This window comes from Anoplopoma fimbria, chromosome 3, assembly GCF_027596085.1.
Source record: "Anoplopoma fimbria isolate UVic2021 breed Golden Eagle Sablefish chromosome 3, Afim_UVic_2022, whole genome shotgun sequence".
NCBI lineage: Eukaryota > Metazoa > Chordata > Actinopteri > Perciformes > Anoplopomatidae > Anoplopoma > Anoplopoma fimbria.
Window position 1 is genome coordinate 22285324 of NC_072451.1, and position 24950 is coordinate 22310273.

General features: G+C 40.1%; 3 protein-coding genes across 3 annotated transcripts; 2 read left to right on the plus strand and 1 right to left on the minus strand.

Annotated features, from left to right (window-relative positions):
- Positions 1-4420: 4420 nt before the first annotated feature.
- On the minus strand, positions 4421-5707 carry setd9 (SET domain containing 9). The gene is made up of 2 exons (XM_054596749.1): positions 5657-5707; positions 4421-5426 (listed from the first exon to the last, which is right to left on the minus strand). The coding sequence occupies exons 1-2, from the start codon at positions 5705-5707 to the stop codon at positions 4497-4499; spliced, it is 981 nt and encodes a 326-aa protein (XP_054452724.1). The 3' UTR covers positions 4421-4496.
- dcun1d1 (DCN1, defective in cullin neddylation 1, domain containing 1 (S. cerevisiae)) lies at positions 5639-8485 on the plus strand. The gene is made up of 7 exons (XM_054596189.1): positions 5639-5708; positions 6359-6572; positions 6712-6880; positions 7168-7298; positions 7381-7463; positions 7552-7648; positions 7856-8485. Exons 1-7 carry the CDS (start codon positions 5706-5708, stop codon positions 7930-7932), a joined length of 774 nt encoding a protein of 257 aa, XP_054452164.1. The 5' UTR covers positions 5639-5705; the 3' UTR covers positions 7933-8485.
- Positions 8486-9092: 607 nt separating this feature from the next.
- Positions 9093-17471, plus strand: ccdc39 (coiled-coil domain containing 39). Its single transcript, XM_054596414.1, has 20 exons — positions 9093-9360; positions 10335-10454; positions 10584-10730; positions 10826-10984; positions 11083-11175; positions 11285-11413; positions 11569-11760; positions 11882-11985; positions 12077-12209; positions 12650-12844; positions 12982-13146; positions 13237-13374; positions 14015-14223; positions 14373-14496; positions 14592-14751; positions 14906-15012; positions 15731-15871; positions 16019-16198; positions 16330-16406; positions 16975-17471. The coding sequence occupies exons 1-20, from the start codon at positions 9262-9264 to the stop codon at positions 17147-17149; spliced, it is 2847 nt and encodes a 948-aa protein (XP_054452389.1). The 5' UTR covers positions 9093-9261; the 3' UTR covers positions 17150-17471.
- Positions 17472-24950: the final 7479 nt, after the last annotated feature.

Below are 24950 nucleotides of genomic sequence, written 5' to 3' on the forward strand. Positions count from 1 at the left end.
GGCGGAAGGATATTGCAGTAATAAGTAGTGCTTGGGCTGCTACAGTGTCTCCGACAGGACAAAACTTGTAATGAAAAGGTTGCGCAACATCTATGGAGAGAGGGTTCGTGTGGGAGTTAAGGAAATACAATGACATTAAGGATAAATGGTTCATTAAAGACAATTAATGTCAGATTAGGAAAAATGACAAATTGAAAAAGAAAATGTACGTCCTCATCATTATGAGACCACTTTTAATTGGTAGGAAGTTTAGAGGAGGGAATGCAGCAGTGAATGCAGTGTTTTGCATTCTTTATTCTTATATATTCACGTATTCTATAAAGATTAGGCAACATTGTGGAATATTAGTGAGCTAACTATGAACGACAGCTGATTATCACAATGCTTAACACATTCTTTCTTTTATAGTAAGAGTACCTCTCATTCGTAACTGCCGTGTGTAATGAAAGGTGCAGCAGAGGGAGAAGTGGTACGTTTCACACCCTCAAGAAACCTGATCACACTAGTCTTTGTGTGGCACAATGTGATGAAAGAATTGCCAAGTGTTCAGTCTTGACAAGCAATATATATATTGTAAACTTCCACTGCTGGACTTGACTTACTCCAAATTGACATTTAGTAAATATCCTTTTTCTCTGCAGTTTTCTTTAAACCACTAATTTTTACACTTAGCCTTATTACACTATAACCAACTTTATGTGTTTTTCTAAGTGACCAATTAAAATGACCAGTTTATTTCTCTATTGCCCTGGAGGATCTGCACCCTCTTCTGCTTTAGAACCCATTAAACCAAGGCTGTATCCGCAGATTATACTTATTTCTTTCCCCCAGATGTAGATGAAGTTCATGTTAATCCCTGATTGAACAAGTCGTGTCCATGGAGAGCTCTGTGATATCAAAGTCTGTCCCCTTTAAATACTGATCTGACAGTCTCCCCCATGCAGTCCTGGTATCTTCCCTACTCTCCTTTGCTTCCAGCAGGCCCAGAAATATGGCTTGGGCCTCCAGCAGTGCGGTGTCATTGTTGGTTCCCAGCGAGGTGAAGCTCTGCTCCTTGTTGGAGGAGGAGGGAGCTCACACAGAGGCATCACTATTCAATTGAGACTGTTTCATAACGAGTTAAAGGCTCCTCAACTCTAAGTAAAGGACTTGGACCCCTCTTCCACTACTCAGGGCTGTGACCAAGGAGTGTCCTCTGGGTGGCTACACCTGAAATCTGATTGGCAACATAGCAGCTTCCCGATTACAATGATTTGCTACCTGCCCTATCAGAGGCAGGACCTTAGTTTAAACAGAGGAATTTAAGAAACCGTGTGAGAGAAAATGCCAAATTGTTAAGTAAAATAAATGAACACTTAAATTATAAAGTTTTCTCCCTGCAATACATTACACATTACACTGTGCAATAATAGTTAAAAAAGTTAAAAATAGTTAAAATAGTTGTTGTTTTTTTCTCTGTCTGTAAATATAATATTTCAGTTATTGTTGTTTTTTATGTGTTTTATTTATAATACTTGTTTTATTTTATTTTTATTTTTAGCTTGTCTTCTTATCTTATCTTATGTCTTGCATATATAATCTTGGATCTTTCTATATATTCCTAAAATACCCTTCAACACTGTCAAATAAGAGCAGTTATGTGTCATGCATATTAGAGTAATCCGTGCAAGACATAATTTGCCTTTATACAGAACAAATACTGTACAAAGAGAGAGGTTTTTGAAATTCTTTGTATTTTCTTCTATTAGGAAGACAAACAATAATATTTAAAAAAAGTAAATTTTCTTAAATTCTGTCACCAGAGCAGAACAGTGGTGGGTACATTGACTCTAATACCTCTCATTTGTAACTGGCGTGTGTAATGAAAGGTGCAGCAGAGGGAGAAGTGGTACGTTTCACACCCTCAAGAAACCTGGTTGGACAGACAAACTTGTCTCACCAGTCTTTGTGTGGCACAATGTGATGAAATAATTGCGTGTTCAGTCTTGACAAGCAATATATATATTGTAAACTTCCACTGCTGGACTTGACTTACTCCAAATTGACATTTAGTAAATATCCTTTTTCTCTGCAGTTTTCTTTAAACCACTAATTTTACACTTATCCTTATTACACTATAACCAACTTTATGTGTTTTTCTAAGTGACCAATTAAAATGACCAGTTTATTTCTCTATTGCCCTGGAGGATCTGCACCCTCTTCTGCTTTAGAACCCATTAAACCAAGGCTGTATCTGCAGATTATACTTATTTCTTTCCCCCAGATGTAGATGAAGTTCACGTTAATCCCTGATTGAACAAGTCATGTCCATGGAGAGCTCTGTGATATCAAAGTCTGTACCCTTTTTAGAACTGAACTTGAATCTGAACCTTTGATCCTTCTCCCAAAACAAACCCCTCCACCCCTCCACCGGGGACCGGAGAGTGTGCTCCAATTATAGGGGTATCACACTGCTCAGCCTCCCCGGGAAAGTTTACTCCAGGGTGCTGGAAAGGAGGCTCCGTCCAATTGTCGAACCTCGGATTCAGGAGGAGCAATGCGGATTCTGTCCTGGACGTGGAACAGCGGACCAACTCTTTACCCTTGCAGGTCTGTTGGAGGGTGCATGGGAGTTTGCTCATCCAGTCTACATGTGTTTTGTGGACTTGGAGAAGGCCTTCGACCGCGTCCCTCGGGGAGTCCTGTGGGGGGTACTGCGGGAATATGGGGTACCTGGTTCGTTACTACGAGCCATTCGGTCCTTGTATGACCAAAGTGAGAGCTGTGTCCGGATACTCGGCACAAAGTCGAGCTTGTTCCCAGTGCGTGTTGGCCTCCGCCAGGGCTGCCCATTGTCACCAATCCTGTTTGTGATTTTCATGGACAGGATTTCAAGGCGCAGCCGGGGGAGGAGAGTTTCCGGTTTGGGGACCTCAGAATCGCATCCCTGCTTTTTGCAGATGATGTGGTTCTGTTGGCTTCTTCAGAACGTGACCTTCAGCACGCACTGAGGCGGTTCACAGCCGAGTGTGAAGCGGTCTGGATGAGAGTCAGTACCTCCAAGTCTGAGGCCATGGTTCTCTTCCGGAAAACGGTGGATTGCACCCTCTGGGTTGGGAGTGAGTCACTGCCCCAAGCGAGGGAGTTCAAGTATCTCGGGATCTTATTCACGAGTGAGGGTAAAATGGAGCGGGAGATGGACAGGCGGTTCGGTGCAGCGTCAGCAGTGATGCGGGCGTTGTACCGGACCGTTTTGGTGAAGAAGGAGCTGAGCCGAAAGGCAAAGCTCTCGATTTACCAGTCCATCTACGTTCCAACCCTCACCTATGGTCATGAGCTTTGGGTAGTGACCGAAAGAATGAGATCGCGAATACAAGCGGCCGAAATGAGCTTCCTTCGTAGGGTGGCTGGGCTCAGCCTTAGAGATAGGGTGAGGAGCTCAGACATCCGGAGGGAGCTCGGAGTAGAGCCGCTGCTCCTTCGCGTCGAAAGGGGCCAGCTGAGGTGGCTCGAGCATCTGATCAGGATGCCTCCTGGACGCCTCCCTTTAGAGGTTTTCCAGGCACGTCCAACTGGTAAGAGGCCCCGGGGTAGACCCAGAACACGCTGGAGAGATTATATATCTCGTCTGGCCTGGGAACGCCTCGGGGTTCCCCAGGAGGAGCTGGAAAGTGTTGCTGGGGAGAAGGACGTCTGGAGGACCCTCCTTAGCTTGCTGCCCCCGCGACCCGGCCCCGGATAAGCGGAAGGAAATGGATGGATGGATGGACATATCTTATTTCATCAGTATTAAATTGAGACTGTTTCATAACGAGTTAAAAGTTCCTCAACTCTAAGTAAAGGACTTGGACCCCTCTTCCACTACTCAGGGCTGTGACCAAGGAGTGTCCTCTGGGTGGCTACACCTGAAATCTGATCGGCAACATAGCAGCTTCCCGATTACAATGATTTGCTACCTGCCCTATCAGAGGCAGGACCTTAGTTTAAACAGAGGAATTTAAGAAACTGTGTGAGAGAAAATGCCAAATTGTTAAGTAAATTAATGAACACTTAAATTATAAATTTTTCTCCCTGTTTGCATATCTTGTATTTTGGACAACGAGTTGATAGTGTTGCCTTAAATATTCAAGAGATATCTTTACTGAAAACGTCAGTGGCCAACTTGGGTCAACCCAGTCAAAAAGTGTGGACACACCATTGTAACCACTGTACAGGTCTGGAACATGTGCATCATATGTTGTCTGTTTCCCTGGCCCAATTAATCTTGGATCTTTCAATATATTCCTAAAATACCCTTCAACACTGTCAAATAAGAGCAGTTATGTGTCATGCATATTAGAGTAATCCGTGCAAGACATAGTTTGCCTTGATACAGAACAAATAGTGTACAAAGAGAGAGGTTTTTGAAATTGTTTATGTTTTTCTTCTATTAGAAAGACAAACAATAATATATTTTTTAAAAAGTACATTTTCTTAAGTTCTGTCACCAGAGTAGAACAGTGGTGTGTACATTGACTCTAATGCACAATGGTGTAGTAGTTGGAGAAGAGTTCCTCGCCTGCTGTAATGTCTCTGAGTGATACAAGGACAACACAGCGTAGAGGCCTCTGTGTGTCATGGCTGTACTTGACATTAGGCAGATACTGGCGGAGCTGGATGGGAAAACTGTCCGGCACGTCGTATTCCTGGTAACACACGTTAGCAGGCGTCTCGTAGGAGCAGTTGTTGACGTACTGACCAACAGCAAGCGGGTTTTGTGGTCTGGATGTCAGCCAGCTGGTGTCACTCATCATGAAAGGCCCTATTCTGTCCCTACCACTGCATGACTTGAACACCATTTTGGAGATGCCTTTGTCATTCCCATCAATCAAGACACCATCAATACACCTGAATAGAAAAGGGTTTCCGATGGACTGGAGGAGAATTGGCTCATAGGCTTGGTAGACCGTGCCAGGGTACATGGCCACTGTAGTTCCTCTGGGTACACATCCTTTAGTGACAAACACTCCAGTTCCTGCAGAGGGTAAGGAGCTAGGTTTCCGGTCAAGGTAGAATCCCAGTGACTGTAACATGGCATCATCTCCAAACACTGAATTCCCTCCACACTGGTCTTCTTCACTTGTCTCTTGCCCGAGAAAGCGAGTTTGAACACCTTGGAGCTTCCCATGATCAGCCCCATGACCCCTGAGCAGGACTCTGAAGAGCTGCAGCAGGCTCTGGGAGACCTCCTCATCCGGGACTAGTTTGTCCTTCGAGCGCTCTGTCACCTTCCGCAGAGTCTTCTCATTTTTAGACAGGTTCAGTACAACCCAAGGTACAAACCTGTGTCTGTACGATTTCCATTTGTTCTGAAATCCTTTTAGAGCAGCTCTAAACATCCAGAGCGACGTCTGATAGGTCGGACATAGAGGAAAGAGCTTACTTTCTTGGATTTCTAGAGTCACTTCCTACATGTTGCTCCTCAATAAAAGCACCATTGTATCCAAATTCGTCAAACTTTGATAAAGTGGTATTTCACTTAACGATAAGTGTGAAAAATGTATAATTGATGACTAGAACATTTAACATAATTCCACTTTAGGATACTGTCTAACAAAGGAGCGAACAATTTTGTACTTTTATTTTACTACATGATGTTTAAACCGGAAGAACTTTTCCGTGCCTCGTAAAACTTTACGCGCATTAGCCAGCTGGATGGGCGGAAGGGGAGTCGGGCAAAGACAAACATGGTAAGAAATGATAGTTTTTATTTTAGTGCTCTGATGTAGATTTAAACAGTGATCACAAACATATACTATAACTTTGAGGTGAATCACATAGTCAAGAACCTGCGCTCAGCCCCTAATAGTCCCTCTATGTTATGAAAACAAATGTAGCTCTCGACATTAGCATTAGCTAACTAGCTCCCGGTGAGCCTAGCCAGGTTGCCTAGTTAGCTAACGTTAGCTAAGCTCGGTAGCCTTTAAGCCAACTAACAAACACAATTAGCCAACGTTATACACACTGCAGCAGCGTCACGTGTGTGTAGTAGTCGAGATGACTTTATGACTGGCTTGGTTGTTCAGTGTTATCATAAATGTAAAGATGCTAGCCATCTATGGCTAGCCAGCCATTCAACACGTTTCCAGTCGGTCTCTGCTGTCAGGGGAGCATGTTATTGTTGGTCATCTTATGGCTGTTATTTAAACGTGTTAATCAATTATTCTGTGTTTATTTAGCTAACAACTAGCCTAACTTTCCCATTCGTTTTTTTTTAAGAGTACTGCAGTCTAACATTAATAAATATGGTTGTTTTTTAATGTAGCTATTGCTGTTCTTTACACTAACTTCTGTGTATTCGTGTTTGCAAACAAGAAGTGTTTTGTATGTCTTTGTGCAGAACAAGCTGAAGTCCTCACAGAAGGATAAAGTTCGTCAGTTCATGATTTTCACACAATCCAATGAGAAGACTGCACTGACCTGTCTGTCACAGAATGACTGGAAACTAGATGTTGCCACGGATAAGTTTTTCCAAAATCCAGAGCTCTATGTTTCAAATCTAAAGGGGGCCTTAGACAAGAAGAAGCTTGATCAACTGTACAACAGATATAGAGGTACGAGATATTTATGTAGAGGATGGTATACACGGTATAGGAATAAATAACACATTGAAACATTGACTGTTAATCACTAAAAAAAAACATTTGGCTGGGAGGTAATTAATCAAGTACTCTTCACACTCTTAATATTTAGATCCTCATGATGATAACAAGATCGGCATCGATGGGATCCAGCAGTTCTGTGACGACCTGGCTCTGGACCCAGCCAGTATAAGTGTCCTCCTCATAGCCTGGAAGTTCAGGGCGGCAACACAGTGCGAATTTTCAAAACAGGAGTTCATGGATGGCATGGCGGAACAGGGGTGAGAATGAATTTTCAGATGGTAAAGTAGACTTCATCATCAAACTCACAGAGCTACTACACTTTATATAATATTATATGTAGACACATGGTGTGCAGCATAAAATGATTATCGGTATAGAGGTTCTAGGCTTTGTTTAGAAGACGTCAAGTATAAACTGATTGATTAATTGTAAGTTTGACAAAGTTACCACTATACATGCACATGAAACTTATGAATTGCTAGATTTACAACAACAAAACATTTCTCCTTCTCCAGCAAAAACAGTCTGCTTTGTGTTTCCTCAGGTGTGACAGCATAGAGAAGCTAAAAGCTCAGCTGCCAAAGATGGATCAAGAGTTAAAGGACCAAGGGAAATTTAAGGACTTTTACCAGTTTACATTTAATTTTGCAAAGAATCCAGGCCAGAAAGGCTTGGGTAAGAATCTTTTATATGTATCACCATCAACTGTTTGTTTGTTTTTTGAGTGTATAGTGACCTTTTTCTGGTTATCTTACAGATTTAGAAATGGCAATTGCATATTGGAATTTAGTTCTGGCTGGAAAATTCAAGTTCCTGGACTTGTGGAACAAATTTTTAGTTGTAAGTTGATCACTCAAGATTACTCTGAAAATGCAAACATTATTACTTCTCATTGACTTGTTTCATCTTTGCCCTACATCTTTTGCAGGAGCACCACAAAAGATCAATTCCTAAGGACACTTGGAACCTCTTACTTGACTTCAGCACTATGATCACAGATGACATGTCGAATTATGATGAGGAAGGTTTGTACCGACAGTCAGCTAAAAGTGAACCCATTTATCTCTGTGTGGATGCAAGTGTCTATGACCTGTAATTTTCCCTTCACAGCCTTAGATTAGGTGCCTTACACAGGACTATTACAGTATTAAAATATCAGATCAGTCCGTACTTGTGTCTTCACACATTGTGGAGTCAATTCATTTAATTTGTTTTATTTGTTCTTTCAATAGGCGCATGGCCTGTCCTTATTGATGACTTTGTGGAGTTTGCACGACCACACATCGGGACCAAAAGCACAGCAGTTTAAGGGCTGCTCTCACTATGGGAACATCCATGTGAGGTTTCTAAAAACCAGAGAGCGCAGTGAACGGAGGACAAGAAGACCGCACTGAGCTGAGAACTATGTTGCCTTTTCAACCCTCAGGACTGAAATATTTTACACAACAGAGACTTTATATATGTGTGTGTGTATTTACATATATATATAAAAAAAAAAAAAAGGCATATCTCTTTGTTGGTCAACTTGTGGTGGTTTGGAACTTTTATCTTAAGTATTGGGCTTTTTGTGTGCGCTCAAGCCAACTAGAGAGGAGTCACCATCTTTGCCCATTGATGTGGTCGGGCTCCGCTCAAAAGCAGGTAGATAGACACACTTTTGAATTGTTATCTAAACACGAGGGTTCGCGATGGGATGTCGTTCTTTAAATATTGAATTTTAATACTCATGTGTGCATTCCTGTTTTTCGTTTTATGATACATTTGTGCGACAAGTGAGTATAAAACATTGATTGTAATTTTTTAAGCATAATGCTGTTTGTTTAAACACAAATGTATAAAGATAAAATAAATGTTTCAATTTGGTATCTTTAAAGCTGCCAGGTTTCTGTATTTCTGTTTTAAAATAAAAAGTAATTTAGAGGTCATTCTCAGTAACCCCTGGTTGGAGAATACTTATGATTTAGGGCCTATATGCCTTCTCTAATAGATAAGATAATATTTCGCGTCTGATGAGGTCAAATGCCATCAAAAATGTAAAACCTTCTTACTCTCAAAGCAACAACAAGGATGTTTTGTTAATGACTTCGTGAAGCTCATGGTTTATGAATAGTCGGTAGTTTTTCTTTCAACTTGGAAAGGTCTGTATATCTGAATATTAAGCTGACGTTTGATAATGTTTGTTTTTGGTATGTTAAATTATATCTCATAAGAAAAATTATACATAAGTGATTATACTTTTGGGGAGAAACAACCATATGCAAAAGTTAAGGTGACTTTTGTATTCTTTTCAACATACTTGGCTCTCTTTATACTGTATCTTACCATTGTTGATACTTATCATTGTATGTGTTTTATACGGGTTTGTTACTTTAATTAATTGAATTGAGAAGGGGGGGGAATACTTCTGTGGCACAATTGACTTGACAACGTGAGGATGACGTGCTGCCTCCTTGTGGTGATGACGTTTAAAGTGGCAAGCGGTTGCTAAGGGCGACAGACAACAGACAGCGGTTGCAACGTCAAACTGGAGAAAGAAACAGTCAATGGCGGTGGTTGATTATAACGCAGCCGAAACAATTATCACTTTGATTGAACATTGTTCTGACTCTGAAGAGGATTAGTCAAACGGCGCAGGAGAATGTCGGGCGTAACTGATACAGTTGTATCTGGGGTGGGATGGGATGAGCGCTATGCTATCCCCGAGCCCAACGCTGAGAACAAGGCTTTGATAGAAGAGGTGAGTGTGAGAAAGTTATAACGCTAATTATGTATGACACCAATAATACAATGATTCATTTTAAGTAGCGTTAACCAATGCAGCGAGTTTCTGATAATGCTGTGTAGCTCTATTAACCTAACGTGGTCAAACTAGTTGGATGTTTGGCATTTAACGGAAAGTACATTTCGTTGCCGTAAAGCGTTAAAAAAAGACGTTCCATTCAACCGTCCGGTCAGTGTCGCAAAATCACATCTGCTGCATTCGCCCGTTTAGCCACATAGGACCCACAATATATGAGCGTTGTATGGGGCTCTTTTGACAAGACTAATTTCAATAAAAAAAATAAAATGTATTTGACCAATGACTAATTATTAATACTATTACTTTTTATAATATGAGGAAAAAGGTTGCAATACAAATATAACTTCAAAATGCGATTTAAAAAACGGCAAATGTAAGATTTTAAAGTGTCTCAAAAGGTCCTGTGTGATTCCTGTATTACAAAATGATTACCTGTTTGTAAATGTGTACATACTGAAATTATAGGCCTACATATTTGCTTTGTTATTAAGGGATGTTCTCTATATTTTACGGGCAGTCATGTTTCTCAGTAGTATTGAACTGTGGTCAGTGATGCCTATTTGTTTTTTACTTCAAATATTCAAATTTATAATTCCAGGTCATGTGGCACAATATCAAAATCTGCAAAGACTCTCAAGTGCTTCATCGGTAACTTTTATATAATGCTCTACATGGCAACTATATTGAAATAATTATATTTAGCTTAAGGCCACATGGCTCTAATACCTAGAATTCACAAGTTGTAACTTGTGTTTTTGATAAATGTGATCTGTTCATTTGACACAAGACAAATGTTTGTAACTGCATGTAATGATGGGCAAACCATATGAGACAGCTGACAAGAACAAACATGCTGCGGACTGTATATCATATATGTTGTGCTTTTATTATGATGACTTCCTCAACAACAGATTCGTAAAAAAGAGACAGAGTTGGTGCAACTGGGAAACAAACTTGAGAAAAACAAGGATCAAAAGCAGTTAATGACCGAATTCCTCAAAAATGCTAAACAAGAGCTGGAAAATACTGAGGTAGGTCTATCCGAATGCTTTGTGTATTTATTAAATGTCAGACAGGTGTGTGTCTTCTCTTGTAATTGGGTTCAAGTCATAGTATCAGGATGTGTTGTTAATTTCTCTTTTTGAATTTTCTGCACACAGTCTCTGTGCAAGGCAAAGGAAAGGGAAGGAGAGATGGAAAAACACCTCACAGCCCTCGCAGAAAGGGAGACAGGTCGCCTGGCACAGGAGTCTGCTAAGATGGAGAAAGATCATAGATCTTTAGCAGAAAGGAAGAACATGCTAGAGGTCTATACCATCCACAACATATATACTTTAACAAAGAAACAATTATAGCTTTTTGGTGCTAAAATATACTACTTAAACTTTGTCCATATCCTCAGAACCATATATTCAAGGCCAAACAGAAGCTAGAGGAGTTCAGGAACCAGATGGACTGGGACCAGCAGACCATGGATGCTTTTTTAGAGGAGTCGGCTAGCAAAGATCAGGACACAATGGCCATTATCAAGTACGCCCAGCAAGACGAGCAGAGGATAAAGGTGAGGAAAACAGGGCTGTGCACCTATTCTGTTTTCAGTGAACTAAAATGCTGTTTGCAACTTCCTGAACTAAGAGCTTTGTAATCTCTCCAATATAGTCGCTCACTCTGGCTTTAGAAAAGAAGAGACTGGAGGCCAGTGAAAAGCGTAAAGTACTTGACAAAGAATTGACTGAGACTATATCCACACAGGTACTATAAGAAAACACTGTGAATTCTCACAGTTCATACGACAGGTTTGAAATCTGTAAGATTTTCACAATGTCTATGAGAATACACTTTTGTCTTGCTTTCCAAACAGATTGCTTTGGATAAAACTACAGAAAATTTGCAACAGGCCCACCAGGAGACACAGCAGCTCATTCACCAATGGGAAAACACTATCAAGCAGATGAAGCAACGAGACGCAGAGATGCATCAGTGTGCTCTGGTAAAGTCTGTGACCTTGCACTTCTATTGATAAAAGACTGAATCTAAGCATTTAAACCTCTGAACAATTAAAACCAACACAATGTGAACGCACGTTGAACTGTACACTCAAGTAAAAAGTGTTTGTAATCCTGTGATGTTTCTTCATACATCCAGCTACTTATCCAAGCCAACCAGAACATCAGGGAGAGGAATGGCGCCATGACGGAGAGGAAGCACTTGTTGGATACTCAGAAGAACAACAACAAGGAAACTGAGAGGAAGATAACTATGGCCAACCGACAGGCTGTTAAGCTGCGGCAAGATTTGAAGGAGCAGGAGAATAACTGCAGCAGGCTGAAGGATGAGGTCAACTTTTGAATCCTGTTTACAAATATTTTCCATTGTGGGCAAAGCTGAATTTGCACTCAAAGAATGCCTCAAATTAGTTTTAGTAGAATGAGTGAATTGATTGTCATGTGTCTCACAGCTTGACAGTTGCAAAGGCACACTGGACCGAGCAAACTCCGATGTGGAGTCTGTGACGTCCCAAATATCCAGGATGAAGAAAGACATCCAGGATAACAACGACAAGTCAGTGAAATCTTACAACCATTGTCTGTTGCTATATCATCACTCTGGCTTAAGTACACAAGCTCTTTCTCGATATGTGTGTGTGTCGTAGACTCAAGCAGGCCCGATCCTACAATGTTGCACTGGAAGAGAAGCTGAAGGTTGTGACTCAGACCGCCCTCAGTGAGGAGGAGAGAGCTGACCAGATGGACCACCTCCTCAAGGATGAGGAACACGCAAACAAGGTGAGCAGCCTGACAATCCTGAAACATAAACCGTTAATTTGCTATGTTGACAACCTGTTCTTCATCTCAGGACTATTTTGCATCTCAGAACACTCATTGATTTTTTTCTTTTTCTGATGGCTTTAAGGCAAAATCAAAACATAAACATCTGTTGATTTAGCCATAAATTTAAAGCTGCAATTACCCCTTTCATGCTATATAAAGGACTTCATACCCTGTGGTTGGTGGATGATGTTAGTGCTTTATGTGACTTAAGTTGCAGACACTATACCAACAATTAATAAACAAAAAATATTTTTTTTATTGATTTTAGGATTAACAGCCAATATTCCACCTAAAGCACAACACTAGAATTGACCATCAATCAAAGATGACACAGTTCTGTTTTCTGTAAAGATGCAAAAACTGTGTAACCCTGTTTTGTCTGTCCTTTGCTGTAGGAGTTGGATGTCCAGCTGCGTGACTGCAGGGAGGAGCTTTTTCGTCGTAAAGAGCGTTTGCAGGCTCTCAAGACAAAAGAGATGGATTCTATCGCAGTGGTTTCAAGGAGTAAATACACCATCACCAGCCTGGACAGCCAACTCAGAAAGCTGGAGAAGGATTTAATAAGACAGCAGATGCTCATGAATGAACAGGTACGCTTACTAAAAACACACACAAGTGTGACTTTCTACAATCACACTACCCATCTTTCCATAGTCTGGTGCTTAACTCTGCAATAGCAGCACATGTATGTATACTCAGACATCTTTCATCCTCCTGCATTGTGTAGGACTCACAGATCACCGGCCTGGGTAGAAAACTTTCACGGCTGGAGGGTGAAGTCCACACAGATGAAAAACAAATGCTCGACATAAAGCTTGCTGAGCTGAAGAAAGCCCTCGAGGAGAAGAAGGACACAGCCAAAATGCTAACGAACACACTTAAGGAGTCAGAGGTTAGTTTGAATGTTTGTCATTCTGCTTTTTTTTTTTACACACTGAACCAGTGAAAAATTCCCTCTCACACATGTCTTTGTCTCTGACAGGATGATATTCGCTATTTGAGGAAAGAGATGGAGAAGTCAGAGGCTCAAAAGAGAGATCTGACCGTCAAGGTGGAGGAGCTCATCCTTCTCCGAAACACCAATGAAAAGGAGCTGAAGAGACTAAGGCTCAGGAAACAGGTAACTAACTGCTGTTATAACATAACAATGACATGTGGACATACTGTGTTCATATTGTGTTTAGGAGATTAAACATTAGTGGTTATTTTCACTAGGTTTGTTGCAAGGTTATATCTCACGTCTTATTTCTGAAATAATTATATACCAAGTAAAACTACCAGACATTTAGTGGTTACAGACACTCAACTGTGAAAGTGTAATGTGTCATTTTTCTCTTTTTCATATAATTGTAAATCGAACACTTATTTTCATTATCAATTTTTTTGTTGTTGCAATTAATCAGTTTAGCCAGTCGATTGCCAGAAAATATTAAAGCAATGTTCACTTTAGCACATATTATTTATTGACATTTTAAATGACAATAATTAGTAGATAATTTAATAAGCAAAATGATTGTTAGTTACATCTCTAGCTCTCACCTTTAGGACGTCAATGCAAGCCGCTCAGCAATCAACCACAGATGTCAGCTGTATCTGTAGACACAAGATACCAAAAAGCTGATGTCATTAGTCAGCTAATTATGTTTTTAGGGGTTTTACACTCAAATAAAGCTGACATTATGTCTTGTATCTGAAAATGATCACCATCTGCACTCAGAACAAAACAATGGACTATGTTGACTTCACTTGTTCCTCATCAGGAAAACATGGTGGAGCACAACGTCATGAAGATAGAGGTCAAGCGTATGAGGGATATGCTGTACAACAAAGCGGGCAGCGTGCTGTCCTTAGAGAAGAGGAAGCTGGAGCTGCAGAAAGCCATAAAGGACAGAGAGGAAGAGGTGAAGGTCTACAGAGAAATGCTCAGCCAACAGCTCAAGATCAGTGAGCAGGAGAGACAGAGACTCAGGTAAATAACCAGCTGTGACCACAAATCTCTCTCTGCTCTATCCGACTATTGTACAAACGTTGCCCTCAGTTTCATGTCACACTTGCATGATTTTGAGAATATTTTTACATGAGAATTATCACTTAATTTAGCGATTGATTTTGTGTCAGTGCCGAACTGAATGAGAAACTGTCCAAGATCGACATGATGAAGAAACGCTTTGAGGTTGTGATGCTTACGATGGCAGCTCCTGAGGGGGAAGAGGAGAAATCGCAGGCTTACTACATCACAAAGGTAAGAGGTCTTTAAACACACCACCGCATGACGTACAGAGTCTGTTGAAGCAGACCCCCCAGCACTTTGAATCATTGCTGCGTGCTTTCCATCAGGCTGCACAAGAGAAAGAGGAACTCAAGCGGAATGGAGACGCTCTGGATGCTAAAATCCGCAAGATGGAGCTGGAAAATAGAGCTCTGGAGAACACTATTCAGTTGTTCAACAATAGTAACTCAGCATTTCGCAAATCCCTCAACAAAGTAAATGATTCCAGTAAGTATGACCAGGTAGACTGAATAAAACTAAATCAGCAACAACACTCTGAACAGGGATCATCAGCAGGAAGTGATTCATGTGGGACTTTCTTCTTTATTCAATCAATAGAGCAGGTCTGATCACAAATTAATTTAGACTATTTCTGTTTCAGGTCCAGAGCAACAGGAAAAACTGAAGCTTGAAGAGCAGTTCAGGGCGGCTGAGGAGACACTGAGGTTTAAGAAAAGACAAGTTCAAGAGCTCCAACAGGACACACAGGTTATTCCTATTTAAAGCCACTTTTTTGAAGCTGAATACAACCAGTTCCTTAACACTAAATACCTCATCCTAATAGGTAGCACAGCCAATCACAGCACTCCCCTATTTGTCTTACATTTAGAATACATCCTCCAGAGGTAAGCCTACAATTTGAACATGCTACTGTCAACAGCATTTATAATTTAGAGTTTATAATTAAACATAATTTGAATCAAGTATCAGGTCAGATGGGTCGACTATATCCGACTTCCTCTTTTACTATTTGCAATAATTAGGTTATTTTTAGCTAGCAAACGGCAAAAAAATTATCAAAACTTCACACATGAATTTAGTTTTATGTTTTGTATATTAAACATTCTTATTTTATTACAACCTAGTTTACAGCACAAATTATGTTGTTTCTAATCAGCTATCTTATGACATTTATTATTGTCAGCATTTCCAGCTTTCCTTCTCTATAAACTCTTTGTGTATTTTACATATACCATTTTCCATTATCTTCCTTGTTAAAGCAATCCCTTTTCATTCATGTCTCTACTCTTCAGTATTATACAAGCACCTTAATGTATTATTTAGGTGTGTCCTTGCGAGTAATGTGTTATGAATAAACTCACTCAACAATCTATCTGAGTCATCCAGTGAAGTTCATCTGCCGTGAATCGGCCTCTAGCCGTGCTTTTGTGCACTTATGTGTCTGTGCGCCGCTCTCTATTTCCAGGACATGAACAATACCTTGGAGAGTCTGCTGCAAAAGGAGCAGGTGGAGAAAGATAAGATAGAGCACAAACAGTCACTCATCAGTAAACTGAACAAAGAAATCACTTCCCAGCAAGAAAAGGTCGACAGAGCCACAAAGCAGGTTTGATACCTGTAACACTTTTTCTGAACAACAGGAGTGAGGAGTGAATAAAGGAATAATGTTGTGTGTATTTAAAGTAAGGGTGTCTTTGTTAGTTGTCACCATCATCACATTTATTTTTTTGTGTGTGTCCTCTCTGTCTGCTAGTGCTCAAAGCTGACTAAAGAGATCCGCTCAGCAAAAAACACCAAGACCGAGACTTTTGAGGAGAAGGACATTAAGCTGAGGGAGTTGAAAGAATTCAATAAGAGTATCAACAGCATGCTGAATGAGGCCATGGAGGACAAACCTGACCTCAGATTAGTGATGGAGAAATACTTCCTGCAGGTAAAAAACAATTGACACTGCCTTTTTTACATTCAGAGGATTGATTTAGAATTTAGCCATAATCAGTTGTACCTTATTGTCATTTATGGGATTCATGGAAAAATATTTTTGAGTGTGTTTCTCTCTCTCAGGCCAATCTGTCTCTTCCATCTCCATCTTCCACTCCTTCCAGCCATCGGAGCTCCAAGACGAGCTTGGCCTCTTTCAGGTCAGACTTGATTCATTCTTAATTAAACCTGTTCTACAGATAAGGTGATTGTGGAGGCTCGAGAAACAATCAGGGCTTGTTGTCAGATGGTCATGAGTTTAAATTATTGGACTAATCATAAAAATGTGCTTGAGGATAAAAATGTAAATACAATACAATACAATACAATACAACTTTATTAATCCACAAGGGCAATTTGATTTTGGGCATAAATATAAACAGACAAAAAAAGAAAAAACAGGCACATCACAGACAGACAATTTACAAGTGTTGTCAAACTTAGAAAACACATGAAAAAAAAGACGATCACAGACAGCCCAAGGTGCGCCACACGAGCAGCGCCCCAGAAGTTTGTACTGGGGTGGATGGAGATATACTGCTCTTGTCTCAATGCTCTTGTCTCAATCAGAAAAAGATTGAGAATAATTATTATAAAGAATTAAAATGATGTTAGAATATAAAACATGAATAAAACGTTATGTACTTTCTATTATGCAAATGATTGGAGACTCAATTATGCAGCTCTTCCACTGTAGTATTAATTTGCTGATGTCTCTCTGTGTTGTAGGTCTCCTGCGTCCTCAGCCAGCAGCAGCCCCAGGGCCTCTGCACTTCACTCCCCCGTGCTGAAGACTGTGGAGCTGGGCCTGGATCTGACCATCACCTCCCCTCCCCTCACCACCTCCAGACGTTCCAGCTCTGCAAGCAGCAGCAGCAGCAGCAGCAGGTTAAAGAAGTCCTAGGGGTTATTATCATAATTTATTTTACTGTTGTGAATGAAGAACAAGAAACAGAGGATTACAGTTACTTATTGTCAGTTTTAGTTGCACAGAATGGATAACTATCTCCTCACATAATGAGATGTGATGTTTAATTCTGTAATGTGTTTCAAAGTTGTTAAAAGAGGTTCAGTATGTGTGGTGTCATTATGTATTTTAATGCTTTAAAAAGTACGTTGTTGTTCATTTTAGTATTATTCTTAAATTTGTTATTTGTAGACGGTCTATTTCACGTTCATTGTAGTTATTATAATGCAGCCTAAAGGAAGACTTGATTATCACAAGAATTTCCCCAGGATATGTATATTAACAGACTTGAGTTTGAAAAAAATCTAATAAAAAATGGAATTAACAATAATAAAGATGATCCTTGTTTTTTGTTTAATTGTCTTATAAATATGACTGACTCAAAGACATACAAATAAATTATATATTAATTAAATATATATATATATACATATATATATATATAAATTAAATATTAGAGCTGTTGTTTGTGCACATGAGTATTTAATGCCATTATTTGCTTTTGGTTGTTTTAAGTTAAATCAAAACTTTATTTTATTGCAAAAAACCCACTCTTAATTCTCTCTTTGGATAATTCACATGGTCAGAAATGATTTTGCTTTGTGGAAGAAGCAGTAAAAAACAAACAAACAGGTGTCTGACGATAAAGCAAATCACAAGTTTTTGCATGCTTGACAGGCTTAAGATGCTGAACTTCTTTCTCAGGTTTCATTGCAAAGAATGTGTTTACCTGCTTGAGTAACCCAGCCCTTTTATGAGAACCTGAGCTATAATGCCACACCCCTCTGCATAAAGTTACACTTCCTGGTAAAGACAAAAGTAGCCAGAGTCTCTGTGGAAGCAGAGGGAACACTTTTACACTACAGATTTAACACTTTTTGGGGAATAAAGCTTCAACATGCTGCTGCTGATTCTTTTTGCTGGGTGTTTGGCCTCCTGTGCTGCACAGACAAGTGAGTACATTTATTGGGCTAAAACATGTAGGGAGTAGTTCAACTGTCTAGATTTGAATGGGGCCTAACTTCTTTTAATGTTTTCCCAGCATCCTTTCCCTCCACTGCAGTGGAGATACCTGCCCCCTTCACAGAGTCCCCTATCTCAGTCGTGTCTCCATCTAATTCAGTAGAAGAGAGTAAGTGCTTTTTAAGCTTGCACAATATGATTAAACTTGATGTTTGAGATGATTTTAATGAATTTCCTTTTACATGACCAGCTGTGGTATTCTTTGAGGCAACAGTCAGGTCCTATCGTGAGCTAAATGAAACATCAAAAGTTCAAGTCCTGAACCAGGTAACTCCCTACAACCTTGTTCACTATCTTCACAAATTAACATTCATTTTTTTCTTTCTGTCTTTAATTTCTATGATAAAAAAAGAGTAATTATTGATAATGCTATCAGAAATAATTTATCTGATAACGCACTGTAGTTATTGACTGCACAGTGGACACTGACCTGGATATGATGAGATAAAAATGATTTGTGTCTTTCAGGTCCAATTCTTCATCCAGGAATTCTTTCCTGGTGAGACCTTTGTAATAACAGTGAAAAGCATAACCAGAGTCTGAAACCTCCACTCACTAATGTCTGTATGTTTGACTAGGCTTGAAAAATTAGGTAATTATTTGCTTATCTTAAACATTGAGTGTAGTGAGAGCCGTGATATATAATTCATATGACACATAGCTTATGCATCCATACAAGCAATATTTTTCTGTAAAAAGCAAACATGTAACGATATGTTTACCAGTTTTTACATTTTTCACAAGTAACTGTTTTGTGAACATCTTAGAAAACATAAATTGCAAAATTAAACGACCAGAAATTCATAGAAATTCATGTTTTATGTGAACTTTGTCTTTGTCTTTTAAATTCTTGAGTGTCATTAACTCTGGATCTGATTCTGCTTGCATTCAGTGTCAGTATCGTGGCAGGGAAAAAATAACACACAACAAAAACGTTCATGTTCAGTTACAAACATGCTGTAAAAAGGACGCACTGCTGTGATTCATTTACAGCAACAGACACAAACACTGTCATTATGCTCAATTAGTCTCTGAAAGAGATGACAAGCTAGGTTGTCATTAGAGAAACAGAAAATCCTGTTTTAAGGGCAGGAGTGACAATAATTTGCAGAACATAATGACTTTAGGAATGACTAACTAAACCAGTCACCTAAACCATCTGATATCAAAGCAAACTAATGTCGATTGTACTGAAAAGCCACTTTCATTCATTAAAATCTAAAACGTTAGATAGTTTAGATCAGGATCAGGAAATGAACCTCAGTGACACCACAGTAGTTTACTAGGCCGGAGCACCGATGTCAAACGCCTAGGTCACAGCCTGCTAACAAAAGTTGCCACTCAAGAGGTTCAAGGAGCTAAAAAAAAAAAAAAAAAAATGTTACAGTGAAAAGTTAGACAATGAGGAAGACTCACTGACAGCAACAAAGTCAAATGTGCTGCTTCAGTCATTTGCACTGAAACATCAGCAAACACAAAAACTTGTGTTTGTGTGTTTCGCTTCAAGGCAAACACCACTTAAGTTAAGAATTTCAACATGTTACTTCTATGGCCTAGGAGAGTTCAATCAATATTTGTGATGAGAGTTGTTTAGGTTTACTATTATTCTTGGATTTCAATTAGATCATATGAATAGCATGTTTGAATGTTGAACATTTGGAAATTAAGAGAATTAATATCAACAATATCAATTATTTGCTTACAAAATCATGATTGTAATCATCAATATGGTAATTATAAAAAAAAAAAAAATGATGAGGGAATTTCAAATTAATGTTAAATTGATATATTTTTGCTGCAGTTCCACTTTCAGCCTGTAGAGGCAAAACAGGCTGTAGAATGTAGATGAAGGCTTTGGCATGTCCCTCCTATGACACAACCCCTATATATTATATACAGAGATATTTTCTTTCATTTCATTTCAACATGTCACTTCACTCTGAAATGTCATATCACAAGGATACAAAGGAATATTTTCTGTGGGCTCAGTCATGTTGATGGTCCGTGACAAAAGCTGGTTTTGTTAAGGAGTATTCGTGTCATGGTATCAAAACAAGACTGATTGTAATCAGTGTGAGAACAAATTACTTTGTGTGTATTGGCAGAGCTGCTGTTAGACCTTGTTGCGATCACAAAGTGGAAGAGGCTCAAGTGCATCCAACGGCAATAAAGTTTAGTTTTGATCTCTTAAACAAACATAGAGTGCTACAGGGATGACTTATTTTTGTAGGAAGTTAGTATCGCACTGGTTTCCTCCACAGAAATCCTATGGGATTTTTTCTTAATAAAGAAAATAAACTCTGTGGGAAACACAAGATCATTATTTCTCACATGTTTTGATCAGCAAGAACATCTTCTGTAAATGAACCCCCGTTTTATGATTTTTGAAGTGTGTATGCTATCTGCAGAGGTAAAAAGCTGATGTTATGCAACAAATGAACTACATGGTCGTGTTGGCGTGATGACGTTTTGTAGTCTCATTTAGCCAATTGTTAGCAACGGCCTTTTTAATGACAGGTAAAAGCCTCAAAATTCCAAAGAGGGGTATTAATGGTCATATTTGATATCGTAGACCAAAACTTTACAATCTCTTAAGCTTGTCTTTAACCACAGACCTTATTTCAGGCATCATACCAAAAACCCATTCAAAAAAACGAATAACTTCCAGACAAGAAAATACTGACTCATTTCTGGGTTTAAGAAGTGATTGCTGCAGCAGTCTATCATAAGGTGATGATAAATTAATAACAATATTTAACACACTTGGTGGACAAATGAGAAAAAATAAGGACCAATATCAACTTTTTTTCAAACTCCATGCTCACACAGGTTTTGGTCACTAAGCCTAGATAACGATTGTTTTATCAGATCCCTCCAGTACAATAGAAGCCTCCTGTGTTTTATAAACCTGCAGCTCCTAAGTCCATCTGAACTCTTACGTTTTCACGCACATGCAAAGTTTGGAAATTGAATTGCATGAACACAAATGGAAAGAGACAAGGTTGTGCCCTCTGCTCCTTATGAAGACTATTTTTCTATATCTGGTTACATTTTAATGGTACACAACTATATTCCAGTGCTTGAATTAAGTGTTGAGATTGATATGAATCTTGGTCATTATTGGGGAAGCGGTTATTTTAAGTCTTTGTCAAAGCTTCTGTAAGATTTAAGCCCCTGAAAACTTGGTCTCAAATATTCATTCAGCTAATTTTTTTGGTGTTAAGGCCACACCTTAAGTCCTTCAGTTCACTCTCACAGCCCTCATGTAATGTTTGGCCACAGCATACTGCTGTTTTCAGAAAAATAATGAAAGGCGAGAAACACTGCACATCAACAAATCAATCATTTTGCGGCTGAGGAGCCAGTGAATTGAGAAATGTTGCTGTTTTTCTGCTGTCTTTTTTTTTTTTTTTAAATCTGTCAATGTTGTGAGCACCACAAACAAAACTATTCACTCTCCATCCCTTATATATTATTATATTCCTTTATTGATCCCCATGGGGGAAATTCGAGTGTTGCAGCAGCTCAACTACACAGACAATAAATACACATACTATACAACAAAATAAAGATAGAACAAAAATAAGAAATAAGAATAAAAAATAAAAAAAATAAAAAAATGTACAGTATATCCACATGGGGGGGGGGGGGGGGGCTGGTCAGCATGATGACAGACTGTGGTCTCCGCTGTTGTTATACAGTCTGATGGCAGTGGGCACAAATGAGCGTCTGAAGCGCTCCGTCCTGCTCTTTGGTAGAATCAGCCGAGAGCTGGCTTTCCTCACCAGCTTATTAAGTTTGTTGGGATCTCCAGTCCTGATGCCACCACCCCAGCACACCACAGCAAAGAAGAGGGCGCTGGCTACCACAGACTGGTAGAATGCCTTGAGCAGTTTATTGCACACATTGAAGGACCTCAGCCTCCTCAGGAAGAACGGCCTGCTCTGTCCTTTCCTGTAGAGGGCGTCAGTGTTGTGTGTCCAGTCCAGTTTATTGTTGATCTGCACCCCAAGGTACTTGTAGGACTCAACCCTCTCCACTTCCCCTCCCTGAATGAAAACAGGGACAGGGGGGCTTCTGTTCCTCTGGTAGTCCACCACAAGCTCCTTGGTCTTGCTGATGTTGAGCTTCAGGTGGTTGTTGCTGCACCATGTGATGAAGCTCTCAATCAGTCCTCTGTACTCCTCCTCGTTGTCCCTGGTGATACATCCAACAATGGAGGAGCCACCTTTTGGAGGTGGCAGGAACCAGAGTTGAAGCGGAAGTCCGAGGTGTAGAGAGTGAAGAGGAACGGTGCCAGTACAGTTCCTTGGGGTGCGCCGGTGTTGCTGATCACAGACTCAGAGACACAGCCATCCACCCTGACGTACTGTGGCCGGCCTGTGAGGTAGTCTGTGATCCAGGAAGTGGTGTCGGGGTGCTGCTTCTCTCTCGGTAGGGAGGGCTGGATGGTGTTGAAAGCAGGTGAGAGAGGGCCTTGTGCGTCAGGTAGATGATGGAGTCCTCCACCCCGATGTGTGGCAGATAGGCAAACTGTAGTGGGTCCAGGAAAGCTGTAAGCTGGGTCCTCAGGTGCCGCAGAACCAGTCTCTCCAGGGTCTTCATGACGTGTGATGTCAGGGCCACAGGTCTGTAGTCATTAAGACCGCTGGGACGACTCTTCTTCGGCACCGGGACAATGCAGGACGTCTTCCAGATTGTGGGCACCTTCTTCAACCTCAGGGAGAGATTGAAGAGGTGCCTGAGAGGAGCTGCCAGCTGTCCAGCACACACTTTTAGCAACCTAGGGCTGATGTCATCAGGTCCACTGGCTTTGCTTATCTGAAGCCTGGAGAGCTGATGCTGTACCTGGAAAATAGATAGATAAAGATAGATAAATATCTCAAAACCTGCACGTGCAAATAATACCAAAACTATCTGCATGTACACTTAGACGTACGTGAGGTATGTAATTAATCTTTGGCTGCAGAAGGTAAGAAATTAATCTAAAAAGTTTTTCAGAGGTATTTTAAATGGTTAAATATAGTTAAATAGTATAATTGTAGTGAAATAAATATCTCTGTGTTACCTCTGCTGTATTGATATCTTAAGTTCCCTCCACTCTCTTTCTCTCCCATGCTGTGATGCATGTTAATCAATGTTGTGCTGTCCTCTCTTTCCACATGACCCGTGAGCTGGTCTTTAAAGCGCTCTGGGCAGAGCAGGGAGACACATTCAGAAGACGTCCACGCACCTGACCACACACTGGATTCAGACCTCATCCGCCTTCCTTCAATATGGACCTGAGATTCCTGTTAGTAGCTTCAGCTCTCCTCCTCGGGGCCGCACTCACCATCTCACTGGCCGACGGAACCTCACAGTGCAAAGTCAAATGGTAATGTTCATTTCCTAGTATTTATAGATATGATTAGACTGTGTTGAATCAAAATGATGTGAGTGTTCTGTGGGGGCCTTTGGGGAATCTTTAAGTGAATTTTCTGTATTTTTTCTATTTCATATGATTGTAAAAGTCCATGCTGCAGCTGTTAATGTTCAGAGAGCAGGAGGCTGCAGTAGTTTGTGCTGCTATCAGCTGGATCTTTGGAGATCTCAGATACTGCCTCTCCCTGCACATCAGAAACATCAGGAGGCAAACAGTATGAAAAAGAGGAACGTCACTGACTGAAGCTGATTAACTTCTGAACTCTTTAATTTTCTTTTCAGTAGCTTTAAAGTCAGAAATATAACAAATACCCTCAATGTGTCACTCTTTCTATTTCATCTGATTATTAAAGCCCATGCTGCAGCTGTTAATGGTCACAGTGCAGATGTTGTATCATGTGAGGGCGCCTGTGAATACAAGGTTCTGTGCAGCCTGCATCCTGTGACCAAGCAGAGATGGATAATGCTTTATGATGGTGTTTGATTTGCATGAATCCAACAGGGCTAAAGGGTCAAATGCATGTTAGACAGGGTGCCTGTGAATACAAGGTTCTGTGCAGCCTCATTTCTCACATGTTATCTTGGACATGGGGAGAGCGCAGGACTCACAAGACTCACATTAGTCATGTTTGGGCAGAGAAAATTGAAAGCTTTGATGATCAACAGTATCTGAAGTCTATCTTTTATTGATTTTTCTGATGTTGTGAACGTTACATGAGCCTTTACGTTATGACAGTAATACATTAACGCTCCTTTCTCTGCTCTGCAGGATGTTTGGCATCTCGTGCGAAGATGTCACTGGAAAGCTGGTGAGCCAGATTAAAGCCTGGCAGATCGGGCAAAGCTGTCAATATGAAGGAGAGATGTGCTCGTACGAGGTCAGAAACATCTCAGTCAACTCATGTTTTGTTGAAGTAATATGCATACATTATTCTTTGTGAAAATATTCCAAATTTCCAGCATTCATTTAAATGAGAATCATAAGGCAGGAAGCCAGCTGATGGATGTAAACATGTTAGAATTTCATCATGGAGATAACCTACATTGTCATTAATCTGATTTTTTACATTATGTCTGTGGCCACTTGTGTGCAGCAGTGTCTGTAGAAGGTGGTGTAACAACTGAAATCTAATCAAATATATATTGATCTTTTCATATCGTGCTCCCTACTGCCTGAAAGTGGATGCTATGATAAGTAGTACCCGATGCACAATGTAAGACATTTCCTTGACTTGACTGGATTTGAAATGCTCTTCAGCTTGTGTCGGCAGCTCCTTACGTGATCAAAGCCACT